General features: G+C 37.1%; 1 protein-coding gene across 29 annotated transcripts in view; it reads right to left on the reverse strand.

Annotated features, from left to right (window-relative positions):
- Window positions 1–26,666, reverse strand: part of mecom (MDS1 and EVI1 complex locus) — a 293,545-nt gene that overhangs the window by 153,179 nt on the left and 113,700 nt on the right. For all 29 annotated transcript variants that reach the window (XM_073923918.1, XM_073923914.1, XM_073923908.1 and 26 more), the window contains exon 2: window positions 24,771–25,126. In XM_073923918.1, coding sequence (XP_073780019.1) covers window positions 24,771–25,126 — 356 coding nt within the window. The remainder of the gene's footprint in view (window positions 1–24,770; window positions 25,127–26,666) is intronic.

A 26,666-nucleotide genomic window follows, 5' to 3' on the forward strand; every position in this document is an offset into this window, starting at 1 on the left:
TGCCACTGTCACAATTTGTTTGCGTTTGCACAAGTATTAGCCAAATTAATTACATTTCAATTCAAAAGTACTTCACTTTTGGGCTCATATATTTAAAACAAAAACTGCTGTGGCAGCTTTGGCCTCGCTCTTCTAGCCATTTTTCAATTGAGAACTGTCACAAACATCTTTCCAAAGGGACTGAGTGAAAATGTTAACCGAAAAACTGAACTCTTTAAAAATCCAAAGGAATTGATGTTAATAATACACCTATTTCAAACCACTTTCAACATATCATGCTTTGAATGCTTTAGTGTTACATACTGTAACACTAAAGGACAATAGTATGCAAATTTGTTGTAGGATGATAGTATGCAAATGAGGATTTTTCTAATTAAAAGTGACAGACGAAAAACAATGTAAGTATCTTCATGTTTAACTAAGGCAATCAACAAATCTGACAACATCTAACATACAATGGGTGTTTCAATACACAGCAGTTTTGCGTGTGTGTGTTACTGCTCAGCACACAGGTTTCAGTAACTTGGATACTCTAGTGTGTGTGCGTAGTGATGTATCTTCAGTAACTGACAGCCACTTCGAGCCGTCAACCCTTTCTTCCTATTTTATTAGCCTAATTAAAAGCCCGGCATTTGTCTCAGTGACGAGCGGCGGGCCGACGGAGGTGTTATTTACCGAGCAGGCATCCATGGTGATCCCGTTAGCGTAACGACCGGCCTTGCTGATTGTTTCCCTGACAACAGAATGCATCATCATCATCTCATCCACACACACAGTGAGAAACGGATGACTCTATTGAGTATAACAGCCCAGTATAGCCTTATGGAGAGAGCCGCACATAAATAAGAGTGACACCACCAGATCCAACCCGTATCTGTGAGTGTGTGTGTGTGTGTGTGTGTGGTGATGGATAGTGAGTGTGATTCAGTGTAAATAGCCATAATGCCTTATCTACTCCTCAACTACAGCTCTTTTATTTACGATCACCAAAGGCCACCAGTCACAGACACACACAAACACACCATGCAAGCTAACTTGCCTTACAAAAGTAACGTGGCAATGCCATGGTACATTAGTATATTTTATAGCACTAAATGTTAGAGTTATTGTAAAATGGTTTTTAAAGTAATTCAACTAATATATTTGTGTATTAACATGGTAAAAGAACAGTAGTACAATGTCTATGCACATAAACAGCAAAGCTCTTATACCAGTGCATGAGCAAAAACATGGTATACTATGGTAAATGAAAAAAACATCATGGAAAACTGTCAACAAACAACATTTTATAAAGATAAATATCTATATGCATATGATTTTACTACAGTAAACTTCCACAAAACAAGTTATTACCATGGTAAATCTTTAAAAACACACTTTATATTATTATGGAACAAAATGCTATGAGGTACAATATTAGTATAAGGACATATTACCTACAAAAATATAACAATACCATGGTACAAGTCTATGGTAAATGCTCAAAAAGATGGTAATACTGTGGTAAATGTTTTAAAATATGGCAATATAAAAGTACGGTGTTCACAAAGTATTACAAAAACAAATGTCTACATGAACATGGTATTACTATAGTACATCCACAAAACAATTTATTACCATAGTAAATGTCTATAAAATCAGTTTTTTCAAGGATCAAAGTGCAAAAACATAGTATATTGGATGACATATTTGCATTTTTTTTTAATAAAGGTATTTTTTTGTCATAATTTTGTTACCATGTTAAAAAATATAAATTTCAAACAAAATTATCATGGTATGCTGCTAAAAAAATGAAAGTAAATGTCTACATAAGCATAGGAGAAAATGTACTACAAGCAATATTTCGCTAAAAACTAAATGCCAATACCATGGTACATGCTCAAAAACAAGGTAATGCTATGGTAAATGTTCCAAAATATAGTAATATAATAGTATGCTGTAAACACAGCATTTTCAAAGACAAACTTCTGCATGGTATTACTTCAATGCATGTCTACAAAATGTATTACCATAGTAAATGTCTATAAAAGCAAAGTTTTTTCCAAGTAATAAAGTGCAAAAACAGTATATGGGATGACATATTTGCAAATTTTAAACATGGATATTCTATGGTATTTATTCTGTTAATAATGAAAGTTAATTTCTACATAAGCATAATATTACTGTAAAAAATGGTAACTACAAGCAATATTTTTTAAACTAAATGCTAATACCATGGTACATGTTCAAAAACATGGTAATGCTATGGTAAATGTTCCAAAATATGGTAATATAATAGTACACTGTCAACAAAGTATTACAAAGGCAAGTTATTACCATAGTAAATTTTGAAGAAAAAAGTGCAAAAACATAGTACATCAGATTAAATTTTTTATTTTCTTTTTTTTAAAAATAAAGGCAAATCATCATCATAATTGTGTTGCCATGTTCTAAAAAGGTCATTTTAAACAAAACGAAAAAAAAATAATAATAATAGTATACAGATAACAATGAAAGTAAATGTCTACATAAGCATTGTATAACCAGAGAAAAAGGTAACTACAAGCAACATTTTGCTAAAAACTAAATGCCAATACTATGGTACATGCTCCAAAACATGGTAAATCTATGGTAAAATATCAAAACCACAGTAACCTCAAGATACGCCAAACTCTGCAGGTACACATACCCTACTTGTGTTTATGTGTGCGTCCACACACACCTTATGGGGCAGTGGCTCATCATCACCCACTGGACCTTCGTCTTTTTCACCCCTGCCCGCCCCCTCCCCTCTTTAATGATGGCCCATCCGTTACCGTGCCGACGGGGAGAGTGACAGGCCTATTTGCGGGGCCGGCGGGCTGCTTGTGACTGATTGGACAGCAGATCGTCAGGGGCGATGGCCATGTGACAGCGCACATTTCCATTTGGGTGAAAAATCAGGCTAATGTGGCCCACTCCAGGTGTATATGTGAGAAAGAGAGAGATGAGCGAGGGCGAGCCGGACCCACAGAGACTGCAAAATAACAGCGCAGACTCCAGCGCGTATTCATCATAAAAAGCCAAACACGCAGAATCAACAGCAGCACAATGAAAACCTTCAGTCTCACCTCTACCAGCCTAGTCTTGGGAGGACAGTCCAAGCCAAAGAGAGAGAGAGAGAGAGAGAGAGAGAGAGAGAGAGAGAGAGAGAGAGGAAGAGAGTATAACTGTAACATGGCAATACCATGGTACATAAGTATATGTTATAGCACTAAATTATACTAATTATTCTAGCATGGTATCACTGTACAGGATACAGTAGCATATAATAGCCTATTTCCTATACCAGTGCATGTGAAAAAACTACAAAGGTATACTATAGTAACTGGCAAAACACACAGTAATATCGTGGGAAAACTTTCTGACAGTACATCTCCTGAATTGTCTTGCGTGAGCATCATGGGATAGCATAGCATGCATCGAATGAGCATTTTAAAATCTCGCCGGAAGTAGTAAGGCATCCGGGTGCTTCTTGCATACTTTTTCGAATTCTATGCGCTACATTTCCCATCAGGCATGTCACTAACACACCAGTTCCAGATCACTACTGGTTACTTGACCACAGCTGTAGCTCTAGAATGGCTAACACTAATGGCTGCATCCGAAATTGCCTACTACTCAGTAGGTACTGCATTTGAATTTAAATGTACTACTCGACCGTTGGAAAAGTTTGTCTATACAGTATGAATGTAAGTAGTATGAATGGAACTCGGAAGTACTACATCAGCCATTTTGTCATGATCACATGACCTACCCGCATCAGTTGTATCGTATCACTCCTATTCATGAATTCTCTCGCAGGGCATCATGGAATAGCATAGCATGCATCGGATATGCACTTTCACTCTGATTATTTAGACTATATATACACTTGACTTTCTCACACACATTGCTGAGTCTTGTTTACGAAGTGTTCTCGTTGTCTAGTCTTGCCGTGGTTTTTGATCCTTGCCTTGTTTATCGTTTATGCTGTTTGCCACCTACACAGCCCTCTTTACCTGTGACCACTACTACTTTTTGAATTACCCTCATGCTACTGTTTGTACTGTTTTGACCATTGTCTGCCTGACGAATCTCTTAAAAAACTGCACTTGGATCCTTACCTCTGTTGAACCAAGACTACTTGTTACAACATATTTCTTCAAAGATATTTCAGGAGTCCATAGATATGTAAAAACCAACATCAATTAAAAGTCTTACTTTAATAACAATGGCAAATATAATTTCGACATTATTATCTATTTTTTTGGTCAATTTCTGTTAATATAGATGTCCATTTTAGCTATATAACATTCAACAACTGACATTCACCTTTTTATTTTTGGTGTATTTTAAACCCAAATTAAAAGTTTGTACAGTTTGTACAGTTGTAAAATTTGCTGAACATAAGCAACATGTACATGTTTTGGACTTGCATAGGTGCAACATGTAGTTGGTCAATGGCGGGGTGTATTTCAGTTCCTGAAAAGAGCAACACGCCAACAATGCACCTTAACACACCTTGCTTTTAGACCGTAACATCCATGAATCCACAAAGCGGTGCAAATGGATTTGCTATTTAAAAAACAAGGCGCAAAACATGAAAATTAGGGTTGCCCTGGTATTAAAATAAATACGTCATGCGTCTTGTTGCGGCTGGTGTATGATAGGGCCCTTAAGCTTTCCCCCAAAAAAACCTGAAGTGTTGTGTTGTTTCAGCTTATATTAAATAAGTAGTTTAAACAAACAGCAAACATCATTTGAGTGTTTCATGCACTGCTTTTTGTTAAAAGATTTTACACAAGCTCTATACAGTTTTTTCCATTACATTCACACAAGTCCACAAAATTCTAGGACTCTAAAAACCTCCTTTAAAATCATCTAAATCTGGCGAGAGAGAGGGAGAGGTTGAAGCAGTGAGGAAAGGCCTTGTTTTCAGAGCAAACCTCCTGAATTTGTGTGAGAACCACACAGGAATGTTTTCCTCTTGCGGCTGGTTGACACTCGTGGCAGCGGAGGGTGGACACGGGACGTCCAGATTTACGGAGGTGTCAGGGATTTCTGCTCTGAGCCTCTCTAGGGTCACATCTCGCTCGCTCTGCCTCGCTCCTATCCCTTTTCTGTCAGATCTCTATTGAAAAAGAAAACAGGCCCGTCTCTCCTTCTGTCTGACAACGTAGCGGAAAAAGAAAAACAGGCAGCGAGGAGGAGGGAGAGATGAGTGAAAACACGGGGATGGAGAGATCTCCTCTGGTGTGGACGCTGTTGTAGAGGGAGGTTCATCTCCGTGTCAGGGCCTTTTTGACCTGATCATTCACAATCAGTTGCAGCAATACCTGACCGTCAGGCGTCGGTTCAGCTCAATGGAGGATTTAATCGTTGCGTGGAAAATGTTCCTGAAACTTTTTTTGCAGCAAGTATGGTGCTGAGCGGGACTCTGTTTTTGGCTACAATCGAAAGTACTAAAAGGGGTGTATTCTACACATCTATTTTATTTTCATCCCTCAAGTCCAATTACGATGTCAGTAAGGGTTTCTTTTCATTTTATTTCCAGACTATTTCCCACACTTAATATGAACTCTGCATTAAAGGGATAGTTCACCTAAAAATGAAAAATACTCACTATTTACTCACTCTCCCTCAAGTGGTTCCAAACCTTTACTCTGTTGAACACAAAAAATATGATATTTTGAAGAATGCTGGAAAAATGTAACTATTGACTTTCATAAAACAAATACTATGGAAGTCAGTTTTTATTTTCAACAGAAGAAAGAAAGTCAAACAGGTTTAAAACAAGTAAATAGTGAGTAAATGATGATAGAATTTTCAGTTTTAGGATGAACTTTTCCTTTAAATAGGCTATTTTTTTTATACTGTACCTTTAGGAGTTCTTGATATACTGTAAATCAGTGGTCCCTAACTCCCAGGCCGCAGACTAGTACCAGTCCATGGATTAATTGGTACTGGGCCACAGAAGAAATCTCTAATTATTTCAGTTTTATTTATTATCTGAGTTTGAACAATCTTTTATTTTGAAAAATAACCGTTTCTGTCTCTCAGTTACATCTTGGCCACTTGAGCACCAAAATGTAACCCAAAAAAGCTAGTTAAATGAGTAAGAAACAGACGTCTTTGGGAAGTTTTTATGCGAAGGAAAAAAGTCCCAATGAAGGACCCGTAACCCGCTTGTCAACAAATCAGGTGAATCCAGCATATCTGTACTGGAGGAAGGTCTACTAATGAAAACTGTAAATGATGGTGGGTTCACATATTCTGTCTTTTCTATGTGCAAGTTTGTTATTTCTAATGAAGGTGCGCTGCTTGTGCATGCTTATTGAGAGCAACATGAGGGAAAGCTCATAGTTTCATGTAGAGATGTCCAGATCCGATCACGCGATTGGAAATTGGGCCCTATCATATGGTTTCAGACTCAATCAGAATCGGACATTACCTCCCGATCAGGACTCAAATATATATATTATAGCTTTAAAGGGCTAATAATATTGACCTTAACATTGTTTTTAAAAAATTAAAAACTGCCTTTATTCTAGCAGAAAAAAAACAAATATGACTCTCCAGAACATTATTATCATAAGATTATTTGGGAAATATTATATATATAGATATAAAAGCTTGCGGCATGATATCACTTTGTTGCAAAGACGCTAGTGGTTAAATGTCGGCAAGTAGAATCGTTAGTATGTCTGTGGTCTGGAGGTATTAAAAACTTGATGGCGACAGCATTGCCATTGCCAACATTGTGAGATATGTAAACTTGCCATTGCAAGAGGTGGAAAGGAAAAGGGTTTATTATAAGACATCTCAAAAACAAACGTAGAACCTGCATTTGAAATGCTGCCTCGCCACTATTTTACAGAAAAAGCTCTGCCAGCTCTTTATAAGAAGATTTCTGACAAACTACTTGCACTTGTATAAGATATACCCCATGTTTCGTTCACCACAGACAGATGGAGTTCATCTGTAGCTCCCATGTCTCTACTAAGTCTTTATGTATTATAGAAGTATCGGATCGTCACCTAAAATCGGACATCCCTAGTTTTGCTAGTCACATGACAAGGACTGACCGATCAGCTTTGTACTTTGTATGAAATATACACAATTTGGAAGACTAATTATCTCAGACAAACACAGAACATGATGAATGATGTAAAAAAGTAAATGGATATGACAAAAAATAAATTATAATAATATAGTAATATTGAATTATTTTATTTTGGTTAGCACTGTCACCTCACAGCAAGACTGGTTCAAGTCTTGGCTGGGCCAGTTGTCATTTCTGTGTAAAGTGCTCATTGACAAAAAATCTGATGGTATTTAGATGCTTTCGCATTTGAACTCTTCATATATAAACACACAACAACAGGCTACATGTAAATCAAGACAGGCTCAATTTAAATTGTAAGAAAAATCATTCAATTCCTGCTATTGAAAATTCAAAATTTGCTTCTGACTCAAAATGATCTGTAGAGGAAGCTTTGGATTATAAACACTTTATAATGTAATGCTTAATAACCAAAAATCTATTCCAAATCCTATTTTTTCAAAATAAACCTGCTTGTTTTGTTGAGTTAAAACAAAACCAAGCGGTCTGATTGAACTTCCTTAACTTCCAGCTCTTTCTGTTCTTGTTCTGAAGTTGGGAAGGGATGGCGGGGGGGTCTGGTGCTGTGTGTTGTAATTGGATGACTGATGTGTGTGTCGGTCTGAGGGTTAGCAGACGTAGAGGGAGGCCACCTGGAAGAGCCGCCGCTGTCAGAAGAGTCCAAAAAGTGGCCAACGAGCACAATCTCCCCTGCTCTTGGCTCAAAACATTTCAGAGAAGCAGGCGGCGCGGTCGGCCCTGGCAAACTGTCCCGAGACCTCCTAAACCTTCTTCCCCAAATAAAAATCCCCCCACAAAGAGCTTTTTTTGTCCCCTGCAGGCAGCGGTAGCATTTCAGGAAGTGGGCGCGCTCCATAGCGTGATGATTTATGGCTGGGTGTCCTGGGTGGCAACTGGCCGGACTCCCGCTGTCAATCAAACCAGGCTCAGGAGCGACGGCCAATAGTGTCGCTCTAAAGAGGTTACAATGGCTGTCATAAAGAAAAAAAGTGAGAGCAGGAAAGAAGGGAAAGAAAAAGAGAGTCCGGACAATCTGAAGACGAGGGAAGATGGATGTGTTCTTGCTCCATTTAAGTCTCTCTCTCTCTCTCTCTCTCTCTCTTTCTCTGTGTCTCTGTAGGGGGTTTGTTTTGAAGGTTGCGGATGGCAGGGTTATAATCTGCCAGGGTAACCGGTCGGAGATTCTGTGGTTGGCCTGAGACGGTAACTCGTCTTGACCAGGCACAACAATTAGAGCAGATCTCTGTCCTAACATTACTGACAAATGGACCTGGAGAAATCCTGTCTGATGAATCAGGGGTGACACAGCCAAGCAAAAGTACTGATGTATGTGCGTGTGTAAATGTGTGTGCAAGTGTGTGAGTGTTAACCCATCAAATAAGAGGATGGCCATGTCTGTCAATTGCATTCTTCCATATTTTCTACGTTTCACCTATTGTTTGCCACCTATTGTTGTTCGCCTAGCAATGAAAAGTGTGTTCTTGATTAATCACCCTTACGTCATTCTAAACACCAAAGACCTTTGATTATAATTTAAACAATGTTTAATTTTTAAGATGAAATCTGATTAAATCAAAGTCCATTAAACTGCCAAGAAACATCCTCACAACAGTCCATGCTCTTAAAAAATGCTGGGTTCCACACAAATCATTAATGTTGTCCCAACACAAATTATTTAAGTTACAAATTTAAGTGGACTGAACATAAAACATAAGTTATCCATTCCCAAAATTCACAAATTAAGTTAATTCAGCTCATTTTAAATAAGCTAGTTTAAACAAGCAGCAAAAATCTTTTCAGACACAATATATTCAAGATACGAGAAAACTTTTGTGCACCTAAAACAAAAACTTTATTCAACATTTTCTTCACCTTAGTGTCAGTATAGGAAGCACGTTCACTAGAGCGCTGTACTGTAAAAAATTACATTAGTCATGACAACTTATGTCTTTACATTACTTTAACTTTCTAAATTAAGATAATCAGGTTTCAACTTATTTTTTAAGTTAACCCTTTAACAGGCATCATAACCACATAGTTGAACTTTTTTTCATAGGTTATCATTATTATTATATTATTTTTATTTTAATTAGAAAGTAAGTAAGTAATGTGTACTTATATAGCGCATTTATTGTGTAAGGCCATACCCCCAAAGCATTTCACAATCATGAGGGGGGTCTTACTACACCACCACTAGTGTGCAGCATTCACTTGGACACAGGAAAATGGTGCCAGTGCGCTCACCACACACTAGCTATTGGGGGTTCAACTCAAAAATTTGAGTGAGCAACACTTTTTGGTGCACACAGACAAAAGTGGTGCATGTTCACAAGAGCCCTGTACTTAAAAAAACAAAAAAACAAAGTACGTTAAATAAATTAAGAAAGTTAATCAGATTTAACTTTAAATAAATTTTAAGTCAGCTTAATTGATGTATATTAACATGATTTAAATTGGTTCAACTTACAAGTTTGTGCTTTTAAACTGTGTGCTGTTTACGCAAGTCGTGATTGGTCATGCTGCTGGTGTATTATCTCGAATACACCTTTACTACGTTTCAAACAGAGGAAGTCACACTTGGTCATCTGGGGGATAAAATCAGTGTATATTGTTCCTGAATGCGCACAATATACTGACACTGAGGAGAAGAAACTGTTGAATAAAGTTATTTTTATTTCATGTGCGTACAAATGTCGGACTAAGCACACTTTAAAAAATAAAGTTGACGCAACTTAAAACTTTAAGGCAACCAGCTTCAGCACAATTTTGAGCTTACTCAGCTTAAATCGAGTAAACTGCAGAACTTGGGTTGCAAGTTGAGTCAACTCAAAAAAGCTCTGCCGCAATTTGCCCGGCAATTTTAAGTTGTCAACTTTTTTTTTTTTTTTAGAGGATGGTTTTTTGGTATCTTTTGGAAACGTTGTCTATGCAGGATCAGAGAGCTGTTGAATGAAGGTCGTGGGGTTTGGAACAACACAAGGTTGACTAATTATTGACACTTTTTTTTTTCTTTCCTGCTGACAAATACACTGTAAAGATTAAAAAGTTAACTCAACTTAAAATTGAAAGGCAACTTGCTGAAGAGATTTTTGAGTTGACTGTACTTTCAACTATTAAAGTACTACACTTGACTCTATTTAAGTTAGGTCAACTAAAAAAGCTGTGCAGCAAGTTCATTCATTCATTCATTCATTCATTCATTCGTTCATTCGTTCATTCGTTCATTCGTTCATTCGTTCATTCATTCATTCATTCGTTCATTCATTCATTCATTCATTGTATGTTCTTTTCTGCTTAGTTCCTTCATTAATCAGGGGTCACCTCAGTGAAATGAACTGCCAACTTATCCAGCATTTGTTTTACAGAGGGAATGACCTTCCAGCCGCAATGCAGCACTGGAAAACACCCATACGTTCTTGCATTCAAACCACAAATACACTACGGCCAATTTAGCTTATTCAATTCACCTATAGCGCATAGGGGAAACTGGAGCACCCAGAGGAAACCCAGGGGAGAACATGCAAACTCCAAACAGAAATGCCAACTGACCAACCCAGAGCTCGAACCAGCAACCTACTTGCTGTGAGGCAGGAAATTGTCTTACAAGTTGAGTCAACTTTTTACAGTGTATATATTGTTACTCAAAGTGTAAAAAGCACATTTTGTGTAATAAAAGAACATTCGTACATAAGACACATATTACTGTGCAATGTTGTTTTGTTACTGAAATCAGGTTATAACATGATGTCAAAAGACTACATCCAAGTCTTATCAAAAAAATGGCATCATACAAGTCATTTGGGCAGCTTTTATGGTGCTTTTACAAACTTTTTAAAAACATACATGACTTGTTACTTGCTTAAAGTTACACAGGTTTTCGAACAACATGAAGATTCCTTTAATTTCTTGTTTTGCTCCTATCAAACTCTGATTTTCTCTCATTTTCCTCTGCACCTCCACCCTCAGGTTTAAGTAACTTTAGCTGTTTTCCTAAGCTCTATTCTTAGTTGAGGAGGTAAGTGTATGTGTGTGTGTGTGTGTGTGCGTGTGTTAAAATTGAGTGGCATGTATGAACTGTCTACCCCACACAGAAGTTTAGAGTCGGCTAACGTGAAACACATGATAATACAGCTTGTGTCAGCTTCAATCACACTCTCCTCACACACTCGCACAACAAACACGACTCCCTCGATGCACACAATTAAACGCACACACTTTCCTTTCATTCAGGTGCTTTATAAACAGTACGAGTCGGCACGAGAGAGAACCTGAACGAGAAGACAGACACAGAGAGAGAAATCTTTAAAAAAAACTTTGAAACAACATTGCGCAAACCAAACCTGAGCCAAGGAAAGCCGACCCTTGGGTCTGAGTAGACTTACTGAACTGGTTTAAACAGGTAGAGGACAGACTAGAGGAAATACGAATCTTTTAGGATTTCCGTGATGTGGACAGAATCGAGGAATGATAAAATGTCATGCAATTTGATAGTCTGTACATCAAATTAAATTGTGATTTGAATTAGTGTGTGAATATTATATTAGAAGGGACTTTAAGAAAGGGCTATTTCGCATAGGAGATCTTTACACGGACAATCAATTTGCATCCTTTACACAGCTTAAGAATAAGTTTTCTCTCCCGGAGTCTCATTTCTTTCGCTATCTGCAGATAAGAAACTATGTAAAGAAAAATATCTCATAATTTATAAAGAAATCAGAAAGTCATATTATTAAAAATCTTCTATCCACGAACCCTAATACTAGACACATAATATCAAGCTTTGTTCATGTTTTTGAGGCTCCAATATGCACTTAAGACAAGCCCTGTAGAGAATTAAAAAAAGCTTTAATAAATTCGAGACCTAAATTAATTCAATTTAAAGTTTTACATCGCGTTCATTTCTCTAAAACTAGATTAAGTTAAATCTTTCTCTCTGTATCTCCTAAATGCGACAGATGGGGTGGGGCAAAGGGGACTTTGGCAAATTTATTTTGGTTTTGTCCTGTTGTTTATGAGTTTTGGTCCATCATTTTTGAGTTGTTTTCCAGTGCTTATGGAACCAATATCCAAACTGACTACAATTTGGCTATTTTTGGATATTCAAATATAATGGACACCTTTCCATCAACCCAACAGGAAGCCCTGATGGTTGGCATGATTACAGGTAAAAAGAGGATCTTAGTTAATTGGAAATCTCCAAAGGCTCCTTGTTTTAAGAGATGGTTGAATGAGCTGCTTTATGTCATTCAAATGGAATGACTACATCTTAAAACTTTACAGAAAAAGGCTGAATCCACAAGGGGACCTTTTTTAAGACTCTTGGGAATCTAGCATTTTACCTTTGTAAATTTTCATCTCTGACCCATATATTCATGACACTGATTATGTAAAAACGTGAATACTGTCATCTTTTTTTTTTAATATGTTTATGCTATATATACACACACACATTATATATATATATATATATATATATATATATATATTTTTTTTTTTTTTTTTTAAGGGGTGGGAGGCTAATGTCAATTATTTTGTATTAATTTTTTTTATTGGTATTGTCCAGTTTTTGTTAAATACCTTATAAAAAATGTTAAATAAAACAAAAAACAAAATATTACAAAAAAATTGAAAGGACTTTTCTTTGTGCATGGTAATGAATGAGATTATATTATTTGACTACACACATACTCAAGCATGCTTGACATGCTTGGGGAGTCACTTGGTGATTTCCAAAAATCTCATATATTTTATTAAACTATTAGAATAATTATATCTTATTAATTATGACATTTTATTTGCGACCCCTTAGGTTATTATGCTAGATTAACATCACAGCAATAGCGTTAGTTGCATTGTATGGTACAAGGAGGATGATCTCCAAGTGGCTCCAACTCGCCAAAACTAAACCAAGAATAATCTTGTGCTGTAAACATTGTGCTCACCATTCTCATTAGGTGAGGTTGATATTAAATGAAACAAATTAATATTGATTATAAAAAAATATGTTTATAAAACCGTTGCACTTTTTTGCGTTGCCATTATGCTTATGTTTATAAAGTTGAAAGTTGGAGAGAAGACGTGTTGGATATAATATGTGAATGGTTAGGAGGACATGATGGACGGAGGCCAGAGGGTATATTTGGGATTTTTTAATGACCACAGACAGTCAGGACCTCGGTTTAAAGTCTCACTCGAAAGACGAAACACAAAACAAAAGTTTATCCACGGAGATACACCAGGACTGACTTTTTTTTTTCCAAGAGCATGCAATTACATGTTTAGCTGTCACATATACAGTATATATCAACATCTAATGATGCTACAGCTTGACGTTGTGTGGACGTTACCACTATGATGTCTATCAGACGTAGGATTTTGACTGAATGAATGTCAGTATTAGACGTCAATATAACATTGGTTAAGATGTTGGTTCAATGTTGGATTTTATTCACTTTTCAAAACAACATTAAATTTAGATCACTCGACATCACAACCTAAATCTAACCTATTATAAACGTCTTATGATATTTTGTGCCTGTGTGAACTATCCTTTTCAGAGAGACGAATAAAAGTTAAGAACAGAACAGGGACTAAGAGCTACCAAAACGCAATATTTTTTAAAAATAAAATCCCCTTTCCTCAAAATATCAGCTTTCATATACAGTTTTGAACATGACATTGAGAGGCACGAGTTTCTGCTTTGCAATGCAACCAAAACACACTGTCAAGTGTTCTCAAACATGCCTGTTGAAAAACTGAACAGCTTCCAGGTCACCAGTACACATCTGCTTAGATTCGAACCATTTTCCTAAATTAGGAAATTGCCTCAGAAACGACTGCAGATCGTGTTTTGTGTTTAACCCTGATTTAAGAGTGATTGACGGTTTGACAGTGTGATATAAACAAATTTCCAGTTTAACATTTGCTTGCTTGAGTTGGTTTGAGACGTACCATGTGCATGACGAGGTGGGGGGGAAATAATTACAGGAAAGGAAATCCTGCGTTTCAATAAAAACACTGTACAATATCTAGCAAAACATATTTCGGATAAATGTTAATAGTCACTCTGTGGTCAAACGTGAAGGTAAAAAAATAACTAAATTCGATTTCCTCATATCAGCATAGCGAGGTTTCACCCATCCATGACAAAACACACTTGTCTGTGTTCCCCACATTTGTAATGGAAACCTTATAAGTGTGCGGTGTGCCTCCTTACGTTTATTAAACCGTCTTTTAGACTCCCCACAGCAGCAGCTCTCTGGTTTGTATAGAGAGAATGAGAGACAGACAGGAAGAGGTGGGTTCATTTTAATGAAAGCCCACCTTCTCCACCCCGCAGAGCTTTTGAGCAGGTACAGCCCTGCACCCAAACACACACCCCTATTCTTACACATCTAATGAGGTCACGACCTGCGCAGAAATCCCCTTCACCTGGCATTGTGACACACACACACCTTATCCTGCTAACAAGTGTCTTTGTCCAGGCATCATTTGTATACCAACTTGACAAGCATTTATACCAGGGCTTCCCCACCCCACTGAGAAACACACAGAGAGGACAACAACATGATGACTTGTACAACAGCTGATTTTTATTTTTTTATTTTTTTGGTTTCTCGTATTTGATATATACATTTTTTAACCTTCTATCTGACTGAAATGATTGATTATATATTTACATAATAAATTACACCAGTTTGTTGCACATTATTATTATTATTATTTTTATTTATTAAACTATAACTATTAAATATGTTCATAACAAATAGTAATATAATCAGATTTATTACAATTAATTCAATATATTTAGATTTGTAGCTTATTTGGATGATGTTTTAGCTGCTTTTTCCTTGTTTTTTTCTGTTAAAAATGCATGTATTAAATAAAGCCACAATTTTTTTTTTCTATAATTAGAAAATTACCCATTAGTTTTACAGACATTTTGTTAAACCAAAAAACCCAGAAAAGCACAAAAATAATCAAAATACAGATGAAACACTTGTAAAAAAAAAAAAAAGAAAGATAGAAAAGAAAAAAAAAATACTACTACTACTTCTAATATTAATTATAGTAACAATCATAAGAATAATACTAACAACAATTCATTCATTCATTTTCCTTCAGCTTAGTCACAGATTCATCAGGGGTCACCACAGAGGACTGAATCGCCAACTTCTCTATTACATGTCAGACAATTCTTGCTTTTTTTAAACACTACCGTTCAAAAGTTTGTGGTCAGTAAGATTTTTAAATGTTTAAAATAAGCTTCTCCTGCTCACCAAGGCAGCATTTATTTAAACAAAAATACAGTACAAATTGTAAAATTGTAAAATTTTATTGCTCTATAAAATAACTGTTCAAAAGTACTTTATAATTTAATTTAATAAATGATTCCAGTGATTTTAAAGATGTTTTTTCAGCTTCATTATTCCAGTCTACAATCCTTCAGAAATCACTTAATAATAATAATAATAATAATAATAATAATAATAATAATAATAATAATATAGAATAAAATCACAATTCATTTTGACAGAAGAAAGAAAAAATATATAATAAAGATTCTTAGTATAGATTCTTAATTATAACTTATTGCAATAACATAAATATTATAAAAACATAAACAATCACATTTATAACACAGTGGAGTTCAATGCTGAATACACTAGTCAAGCAGAATCTGCCTTTGCCTGGATTTGCTCACCAATGCCTCTGTCTTGTCCTCTATCTGTTGGGTACATTTAAAACTAAACTACAGCATTTATATTGAAAAGTTAATTTCAGATAGCTTTTTTGCAGCTTAACAATAAAACAAATAAAAGGTTACAATAAATTTGTAATGAAAATACCTAAACCATCCCCATCATTCTCCCTCTCTATTCAGATGGGATGGCAGGCCAAATCAAAGGTTACCATGGGCCAACTTTGGCCAGCAGGCTCTAGTTTGGGCATCTCTGATCTAGACTCTCCAAAAAGTCATAGAATACTTTCCAAATAGACCAAAATATATTAATTTGTTAAAAAAAAAAAAGAAAAAAAAAAAAGGTTATCTTTCAAGGCAAGAGATCATCACCTTAATCCACTGAGATACAGTACACCAGGACTATTAGGGTTGGGTGATGTCTAATGTGAAACATCGCGATGGACGATGGCATCGTCATCATAGGCAGCAGTGAATTCATTATTTACAAATAAATAATGAATTCATAACATTATTCGTAGTCTACCGTTTCAATTACCAGACCCGCATGGTCTTTGTTTTACCCATAACCAAATCACAAATAAATAAAGATCAGTTAAACACAAATCACCACCTCCCAATCACTTTTTCCACGGGACTCTGTTAAGAATGGGTAGAATGATCTGTGTCGTTATGATGGTGTCGACAAACTTGGTTGGTAAAAAAGGTGCACAACCAACAGCTACCAACCAATAGTATCTGAGGTTTTTGCTAAAGCTACAAAGTACAAGCGTGAAAGCAGTGACACGTTACCTGATAGATTCAAAAGACACTAGAGTCGGGAGAGACAAGATTGATTAAATACCACGTTTAACAACTATAGTGAGATGCGATCCAGCGGTACATCCTTTATAAACTGTCCGACATGCACTGCTCTCTGGGGTTTTGTGCTCAAAGCACCCGCTGACTGCCTGGAGCTCAAACGTGTGTGTGTATGTGTGTATAGTTACTTGATGTGCATTTTCAGTGGTACAGTGTGAATGGAGGGCTGTTCAGAAATGCTAATAAGTGTGTAAGAGTGTATAATAAGTGTGACTCAACTCAATCACAGAATAACTTTATTTGTATATTATGCTTTTTATATTCTGTTTGTATGTTTATTCATTTATTTGTTTTTAATGACTTTTGCCGCTATACTTGTCTACTGACATCCTTGTCTATGTTCTTTTTTATTCATGTTTGTATGTTAATTAAAGCCAATCTACAAATAATAATAATAAAAAAAAAAGAAATGCTGGATGAAACCGCCAGTGTGGATGTGGATCGTTTTCGTTCAAGAAATGCCATTTTAAAACTAAGACGTATTAGTGTAAACGGGGTCTAAGTGTGTATTTTATTCGAGCGGGTAGCTGCTCCAATGGGGGCCGAGGATCGCAATTGCCAGCTCAGCATCATGATGTATATCGACCATCGGCGATGGACAATGGCATCGTCTATCGACCCAACCCTAGGGACTGTCTTCTTTTTTTCCAAAAGCACGCAATTACACGTTTAGCTTCCAGCAAACATAAAACTAACATCTTTTATGTTTAGTCACATTAAAGTTCAATGGACAAATATGCAATACACACAAACTGGGATCAATAGAAATTACTTTACCAATGATTTGACTTCCAATGTTCAGTATATTAACCCAAAAAGAACTGCAAGTTTTTTATATCTGAGATACACTGAGATAAGGCCATGCTGAGTTCATGATTTCTTTAAACTGAGCATGGCTGAAACTGTAATTGTGTACTGTAGGACTGTTGAGTCCCAATACAGGAAGCCTGTTTCTCTCTCTCTCCTTCTCTATCCTCCTGAGAACGAGTGGCTGAAGGAGTGCAAGCGTTCTCAGTGAATACTTTAAAACATAATGCTTCATAAAAACACATGAGATGAGTTTTAGAAGTCTTTCTGAATGGCCTGTGTGTGTGAGGTCAGTTTCCCTGAGACAGGGATTAAACTTCCTTTCGGGCCCTGAAAAAGAGAGGAGGAATATATATCGCAAGGGAAGAATGAGGGAAGACAAGGAGCGGATAAATATTTGGGAGGAAGAATGACAGATCGAGCGGACGAGAGCGGGAGACTGACAGACAGAAGGGACAGAGAGGGAGAAAGAGAAGGTTCCGGCACAAAAGACACAGACGGACTGAGAGAAAGAGAGAGAAGTTGGAGAGCAGGATAGCGGGATGAAAAGACGGACGAGTGTGGGGACAGGCATGCTGAGGAGGCCTAATCCCTCACCTCTATTCACACACACACTTAATCTCCAGCCACGTACACACACACACACACACACATACACACACACACACACACACACACATACACACACACGCACGCACACACACACACACGCACACACACACAGGGGGATAATCTCCTACGTCTCCTCCATCCGTATCCCTGCACTCAAACGGTGCACAAAAGCTGCAGGACACCCCCTCACTGCCACACACACACACACACACACACGTAAATACACGTATATATACACACACACAAACACAACATACACCTTTTACAGGGTCAACACACTCACTGACCTGTTCTAGGCAATGAGGCAGCTTTAAAACATCAATGTAAAATGTGTGTGTGTGTGTTTTGTGTGTATGAGAGGGAGGTGGTTGTTTTATTTACTGAAGTCATCTCGACTCCTAACTCAACTGCTTCCATTACTCAAACACACACACACACACACACACACACACACACACACACACACACACACACACACACACACACACAAAAACACATCTGAATTTATGACGGCGGATGACCTCTCGGTGACAAACCTCCATCTTAGTCAGTTATGGACCTAATAATCCACACACAATCACACAGACACACACATATATACCAACTCTACATCGCACATGTGTAAAACTACACAGATACACACAAATCTCATGCAGACTGTCTCACACAGCATTATACAACACAAAAAAACCTGTTTTTGGCCCCATTTACACTGTCCTTGATGCCCAATTCCGATTTGTTGCCTATATCTGACTTTTTTGCATGCTCTTTTAACTGTGACCCATATCCGATTGATGTGTTTACACTTGCCAAACAATTTACGATGTCGCACATGCGTAAAGGCGGGTTTTAGCATCTGCACCACACTAGCCATGATGGAAGAAAATGTCTTGCTTTTGGCTCTGCCATATATGCAAAGTTCGCTCCACTTTAAAATGATTTTGAGGATGGAGGCGGAGGGAACGGGCTATCTTTGTAGCTTGCGCCTATGGTTTATACATGGTGTCCTCCACCATTCAGAGGAATTTGTGGGAATGAGAGAGATCTCGGGTCTGGCGGACCCAGACGCACACACGCTCTTCCTTCTACGTCATTAAATCGTGGTGAAGTACCACATTGTTGCAAGTTTAATGATGTACAAAAAAAAAAAATGCCTCAATAAATCTGATCTGCCTGCTTACATGATAGTCGCATTGTCACACAGTTGAAATCAGAATTATTAGCCTCCCTTTGATTTTTTTTTTTTCTATTTTAAATATTTCCCAAATTATGTTTATCAGAGCAAGGAAATTTTTATATAATATTTGATAATATTTTTTATTCTGGAGAAAGTCCTATTTGTTTTATTTCGGCTAGAATAAAAGCGTTTTTTTATTTTTAGGTCCATTTTAAAGTCAAAATTATTAGCCCATTTAAGCTTTTTTTTTTTTGATAGTCTACAGAACAAACCATCATTATACAATAACTTGCCTAATAACCCTAACCTGCCTACTAACCTAATTAACCTAGTTAAACCTTTAAATGTCACTTTAAGCTGTATAGAAGTGTCTTGAAAAATATCTAGTCAAATATTATTTACTGTCATCATGGCAGGGATAAAAAAATCTGTTATTAGAAATGAGTAAATAAAACTATTACTGTATGTTTAGAAATGTGTTGAAAAAATCTTCTGTTCGTTAATCAGAAATTAGAGAAAAAAAGAAGGGGGGTTAATAATTTAGGGGGGCTAATAATTCTGACTTCAACTGTATCTGATTTATTTCCACATATGAAGGAGGCCTGAAACGATCACTGAATTTCCAAATGCATGCGTTTTTTTCGTGTTTACACAGTCATAGAACAGATCTGATCTGTGTCACATATGAGCAAAAAATCTGAACATTTGATTGGCAATGCGAACAGGACCTTAGAAATACAGTACAAGACTCGTGGAGCACTTTTACAACATTTTAGCTAAAATAGTACACTTTTTTTCCATTTTGCAAATTCATGTACAATAAATTAATTTTGTGGCCTAAAAATAGTATGTTTTGAAAATGGCTTTCAAAATGCAACTTTTTGTCTTTTTAAATAATACTGCTATCCTTGTGGTGTAAATAAAATAGTGTATTTTCTGATAATCATATATCATATTTTTGTTTACTTGTTTCAAGAGTTCCCACTTAGATTTGCTTGGCATTAATAGCAGGTTTGGGATGCTTTCTCGGGAGAGAACCCTGAGCTTGGAGATTCTTGAGCCTAAGGCTCCCACCCTGTTAATAAGCATTTAAGAGGATCCGCGATTAGGTAGGTCTCGAGAGCTTCCCTTAGAAAAGGAAGAAAACGGAGGAGTTGGGGTGGAAGGGGGGATTCTTGCAAAACGAAGATAGAGCAGTACGGAAAAAATTATCCATTTATTGTAAGTTTGGATCACTCCGATTGGATTACTACTGAATACAGATGAGCAGCCAGTCGTGCTCAATCATATCACATGCTTCTCTCGAAATTAGTTTATGAAACTTCACTTAGCAGATTCTCCAAAGCAACTTACAAGATAAAAAAATAAATAAAGAACTCCAAGTCATCAGATTATATAAATGCGATGACAAGTCTGTTCATTTTCTCTAAGCATACAGAGAGCAGAGAGTATGCCCTAATGGCGGTTTGCCAAACCCACTTACCTGTGTGAAGCACACATAGAATAGCACAATGTCTTTTAAGAAGTACTGTAAGGGTTGATTGTAAGAAGGTGTCTGGTATATACGGAGAGGAAAAGAGTGTCTTCTACAGGTGGTTTGTCAAGCTGACTCAGCTGTGTGAAGCACACTCAGAATCGCACAATGCTTTATTTTCGAGAGAAACTGTATGGGGTGCTTATAAGAAGGTATCTGGTGCAAATGGAGAGAAAAGAGTGTTTTCTACAGGTGGTTTGTCAAGCCCACTCACCTGTCTTAAGCACACTCAGAATTACACAATGTTTTCCAAGAAGTACTGTATGGGGTGTTCATAAAAAGGTTTCAGGTGCAAATGGAGAGAAAAGAGTGTCTTCTACAGGTGGTTTGTCAGGCCCACTTACCTGTCTGAAGCACACAGAAAAATCGCACGTTTTCCAATAAGTACAGTAAGAGTTGCTTATAAGAAGGTGTCTGTTGCATATTTAGAAGAGTGTTTTTTCTACAGGTGGTTTGTTAAACCCACTCATCTTTGTGAAGCACACACAGAATTCCACAATGTTTTTTAATAAGTATTGTAAGGGTTGCTTTTAACAAGGTGTCTGGTGCACATGTACCTGTAGAAGAAAAAAGTTTATCAATCCCAAAAAAGGTGGTTTATCAATCCCACTCACCTGTTAAGCACACTCAGAATTGTTAAGTTGACTTATCTATTTAAGTTAACTAAACTTAGAATTTAATAATAATTTAACGTTAAAAGCGCTGCCATAACATTATTTATCAACATGTGTACATTTTTTTTCAATTCTCAGAATCTATGGAAATTAAAAAAAATAAATCAGGAAAGACATTAGGACAATTGTTATTGTTTACATGCCTCAAAATGATCCGAAGTTTGAATGATGGCAATAGGACTTTTCCTGATCCCATCACAGCTCTCTTTCCCACTGCACTTAATGTCAATATATCTACTATCCTATCATAATAAAGGCAAAAATGACAAAAATAAGTCTTAAAAACAGATAATCAGCCTAATATAGCTGCTTACATTACTGCACTTGTGCTTTAAACGTCTCGTTTATCACACACACACACACACTTCATCAAAGCCTCCAGATGGGCTCGGCCTTTATCGTACCCCAGCCGGTGACATCACTCTTCCACATGGCAGAACTGATGATGAAAGCAAACAGATCTATCTTAACTCGCATTTACCAAATCAATTTTATTTTTACAGTCTCTTGCATATTGGCATATTGACGGCTTTTCACGCGGCGGGACGGAGGGAGGTAGGTGGAGGGGGTGCCGAGGAGAATATGCTTAATGCCATTTACCATATTTAATGTGTCCATGTCATCATTGAATATCCCCTCTGAATAATGTGCCACTTCATCATAAATTCTTTACAACTTATTTACTTAATGGAGAGAGTTATGGGCTGCTGTCAGCCAGCTAATTAAACATAGTGATACAGCACTGCCGCGCCACGCTGTCATCCGTCCCCCATCTCTCTCTCTGTGGCTTCTCAGTTTCTTAAATACATATTATTCAAGCGTGCAATAAATTACAGATGGATTAAAATTCATGAAACCTTTTTTTTTTCTCTCCTCCGTTTCCTTTCATACAGAACGAACAAGAAAGAAGAGAATGAGAGGGAATGAGAGAGAGAGTGCTTGCTCAAGAGACTGTAAATCTAGCACCGGGAGACAGCTGCCTTTTCAATCATATTAAAACCTAATGTTTGCACATGTAAGACCTCTACTAGTGAAGAGAAAAAAAAAGTAAAAATTAAAATGCGAGCTTAACTGTTGTGTTTTCCGTTACCGGAACAAATTTGAAGTTTTCAGCAGCATTTAGTCAAAGTTAACCATAATTACATACACCAACCAGACTTCAACCATAATACTACGTCCTTACAGAAACATCTCTAAAAAACAGCTTGTAACTGGTTATTAGCGTTTAAATCATCGCCATGCAAACAGGGCCAAAATCCGACCAGAATTAATCATAAATAAACATATCATAAAAGCTGAACACATATAATTCACAGGGCACTAAAATGTGTGCAAGCAATACTATTTTAGCACTACTGTCTAAAATGGCTTTATATTACTGACCACTGAATGGTATTTTTCTTCGAGGATGAGGATTAGAGTTTCTTTATGAGATCAGGGACGAGTCTATTTAAACTTTCAATTAGCCTGATACCCCCTCCTGCAACCTCTACGAACAGGCGAAATTAGCTTAAAATGACCCTGACCAAGACAACACTTGACCTCTGGCCTCGTCCTGTGACCTGCTTTCGACTGGAAGAGTGGAGCCACTGATATCTGATAGACAGGGCGGTCACAAAGAGGGGCGATGGTCTTTAACCTGGCTTAAAGCAGTATTTATGAGCCTTGGCCTTTAATTGAGTTTTGCTAAGTCTAAATCCTCCCACAATGATGACATCACAGAGGGAGAGCTAACCAACCAATCAATCAATCAATCAATCAATCAATCAATCAATCAATCTATCTATCTATCTATCTATCTATCTATCTATCTATCTATCTATCTATCTATCTATCTATCTATCTATCTATCTATCTATCTATCTATCTATCTATCTATCTATCTATCTGACAGATAGTATCCATCCATCCATCCATCAGATAGTATCCATCCATCCGTCCGTCTATCCATCCATCCATCCAACAGATAGTATCCATGCATCCGTCCATACACCCATCCATCCATCCATCCATCCATCCATCCATCCATCCATCCATCCATCCATCCATCCATCCATCCATCCATCCATTCAATCAGCTAACAGATAGTATCTATCCATCCATTCATCCATACATCTATCCATCCATCCATCTATATATCTATCCATCCGTCAAACCATCCATCTATCAATCCAATCAGCTGATAGTATCCATCCATCCATCTATCTATCTATCTAAAAGATAGTATTCGTTCATCCATCCATCCAACCATCCCTCCATCTATCCAACAGACAGTATTCATCCATCCATCCATCTATCCATCCAACAGATAGTATCCATCCATATATCCGTCCGTGCATCTGCCCATCTATCCATCCTTCCATCAAACCATCCATTCAGCTGATAGTTTCCATCCATCCATCTATCTATCATCCATCCAACAGACATTATTTATCCATCATCCATCCATCCATCCGTCCATCCAACCATCCATCTATTATCAACTAACAAATAGTGTCCATCCATCCATCCATCTAAAAATTCATTAAGCCGATAGTATCCATCCATCCACCCATCCATCCATGCATCCATCCATCCATCCATCCATCCATCGTCCATCCAACAGATAGCCTCTATTCATCCATTCACTGATCCATCTAATTCCATCAGCAAACAGATAACATTCAACCATCCATCTATCTGTCTGTCTGTCTTCAAAAGCTATAAAACTTTTAACCTGAAATACTTTTTACATTTTTACAGAACTTTAATAAATATGTATATTTAAAAAACTCTTTTCTTCTTTTTGTTTTAGTTCTATAAATGTAAATTGTTTCCCTTTTATTATTACAGTTTGAATGACATTTTCTGATAACTCCAGAAATAGTGCACGGCCCTACTTTGGTGTGACAAATTAGTGTGTGAAATCTTCTGAACATATTTTGAGACCCAAGTGGCATAAAAAAAGACTTTCAAGGACATTTATATTATGTAATTGGCATAACATTGACCGATAGCCTGTCTAGTAATTGTGACTAATGGGATTATAGCAACTGCTAACTGGGGTTAGTGCGAGATCACAGAGCCGAGTCAAGATGCTTCACCATAAAACATGAAGGCCGGGGTTAATCACTATCGCCTTACTACTGATGACAGTGAAACCCTCAGTCATAACAGCGGCCCATGACTCCACCTTATCTACACTCTTTGTCTCCAACTGTGTGAGGATTTTCTTATCTGGAAAAAGGCTGTTATCAGGCTGCTGTAGGAGAACACATCTAAAATTCATCGTCTGATCCTACCTCCCATCCCTGGGTGGCGTTTTCCAGGCTGTGTCTTGACGTTCCCTCATCGGGTCCCAGACGTTCTCCCACCTCCAGTCTCCTGCGGGTCCAGACACCCAGGTTTCCTCTGAAAGCGGCAGACTCACGGAGCTCAAAGTCTGGGGGAACCGCTTCGACCGCATCGTTGGGTTGGTACATTGAAGTGTGGAACGATGGGTAGTAGGGAGAAGGGGTGACTGGGGAAACCGCATCACCCGATAGGCCGGGAGAGGGAAGATCATCAACAGGGGCCAATGGGAGCAGATCTGCATCAGACACTCCACCAATTTCTTCCAGGTCATCAGAGGCAAAAACAGAAAAGTCCTCTCCATCTCCTAAACAAGAATAGAGACACAAATATTCACTTTGTGAGAATTGAAGAGCTGTTTGAAGATGCAACGAACAGTTTCAAAACTTCTACTGGCAATAAACTCAATTTCAGTTGTGCTCCAATAAACTACTGACTCAATCAACGGTAAAACGAAAGAAAATAGTGTTGATTGTCACAGTTTTGCTTGATACAGCACTTCTCGCAACAACAAAACTGGCACATCATGATTTTGCCAAGTACGATGCGATCCTGGATTAACATCTATGTTGATCCTGGAACATCATCATGTTCTAAAAGGTAATCCATACATATTCCTTACCCCTAAACCTAACCATAACTGTAAATAGTTGGATAACAATCATGTAGAAGTGTTTAACCATTTATAAACTGTGTACAAACGGTAAACCTAAACTTAACATAAACAGTAAACATATCACTTAATTCTGAATGGCTGATTAGAATGTTGTTCCAAGATCAACATAGATGTTAATCTAGGAACATGTGGTTTATCCATGATCCATGAACACTTGGTAAAATCAGGTTGGCGAAAGAAACTGTGTTACTGCTTCATCTTGAGATCTCACATTCAAACATATGCATCAAGTGAAAAGTTACACTATGAAATTTACTATTTTTCCATATCAGGACATAATAACATGGATTGTCTTAATAAATGACTGTCCTATGCTATAATCCATGGTTTTCTACATTGATTTTATTCTTGTTAAATAAATAATAACAGCAACACCAAAGCTCCAAAAATACCAATTTATTAAATTAAAAGGGCTGATACAAGGCGATACAATTGGTTTGCCTTGTATCAGCCTTTTTAATTTATTAAATTTAAATTGAGTATATACCTTTTTGAGTATATACTTTGCACTTTAACAGTTTGGCTGAGCAGCCAGGTAAAGTGATGTGTGTGCATTTGTATATTTTTTTCAAATAAATATATTTAAATATTCATGTGATGTTGATTAACTGAGGTTTTACCTTCCAAATTTTATGACCTTCCAAGGACCATATAGTTGTTTTTTTTATTGTCCTAATATGGAAAATCATGAAATTCCCAACTTTGAATCCCAACTTTTTTAACATGACAATATAAATGACTGCATTTTACCTTTCAACCACAGGTTTTTAATGTCAAAAACACTAGACAACTGGTGTCATTGCATCCATTTAGCAGAGACAATGCTAACAACGGTATGAGCAGAAGGCAGTATTTATGGACATTTAAGGTAGCCAGCTAGCCTAGGCATTTTTTTAATTCCATTTTATTATCAAAATGTATGTCCGAAGAAGAAAAAAACTTCAGTATCAGTATTGATATCAATTTGCATAGGTCATGAACAGGGCTTGACATTAATCCCCGCAAACCCGCCAAATGTGGGTAGATTTAAGCTGTGGTGGGTCAGTCACTCCAACTAGCCACTTTGGCTAGTTGAAAATGATTTTTAAGTTGTAGTTTTCTCAAAAGTAAGGTTCGACAACAGGTATAGCTTAATATGCGTGCAAATGTGGGCTTAGAATCGAGAAGCAGC

The sequence above is a fragment of the Danio rerio genome, chromosome 15, assembly GCF_049306965.1.
Source record: "Danio rerio strain Tuebingen ecotype United States chromosome 15, GRCz12tu, whole genome shotgun sequence".
NCBI classification, from domain to species: domain Eukaryota; kingdom Metazoa; phylum Chordata; class Actinopteri; order Cypriniformes; family Danionidae; genus Danio; species Danio rerio.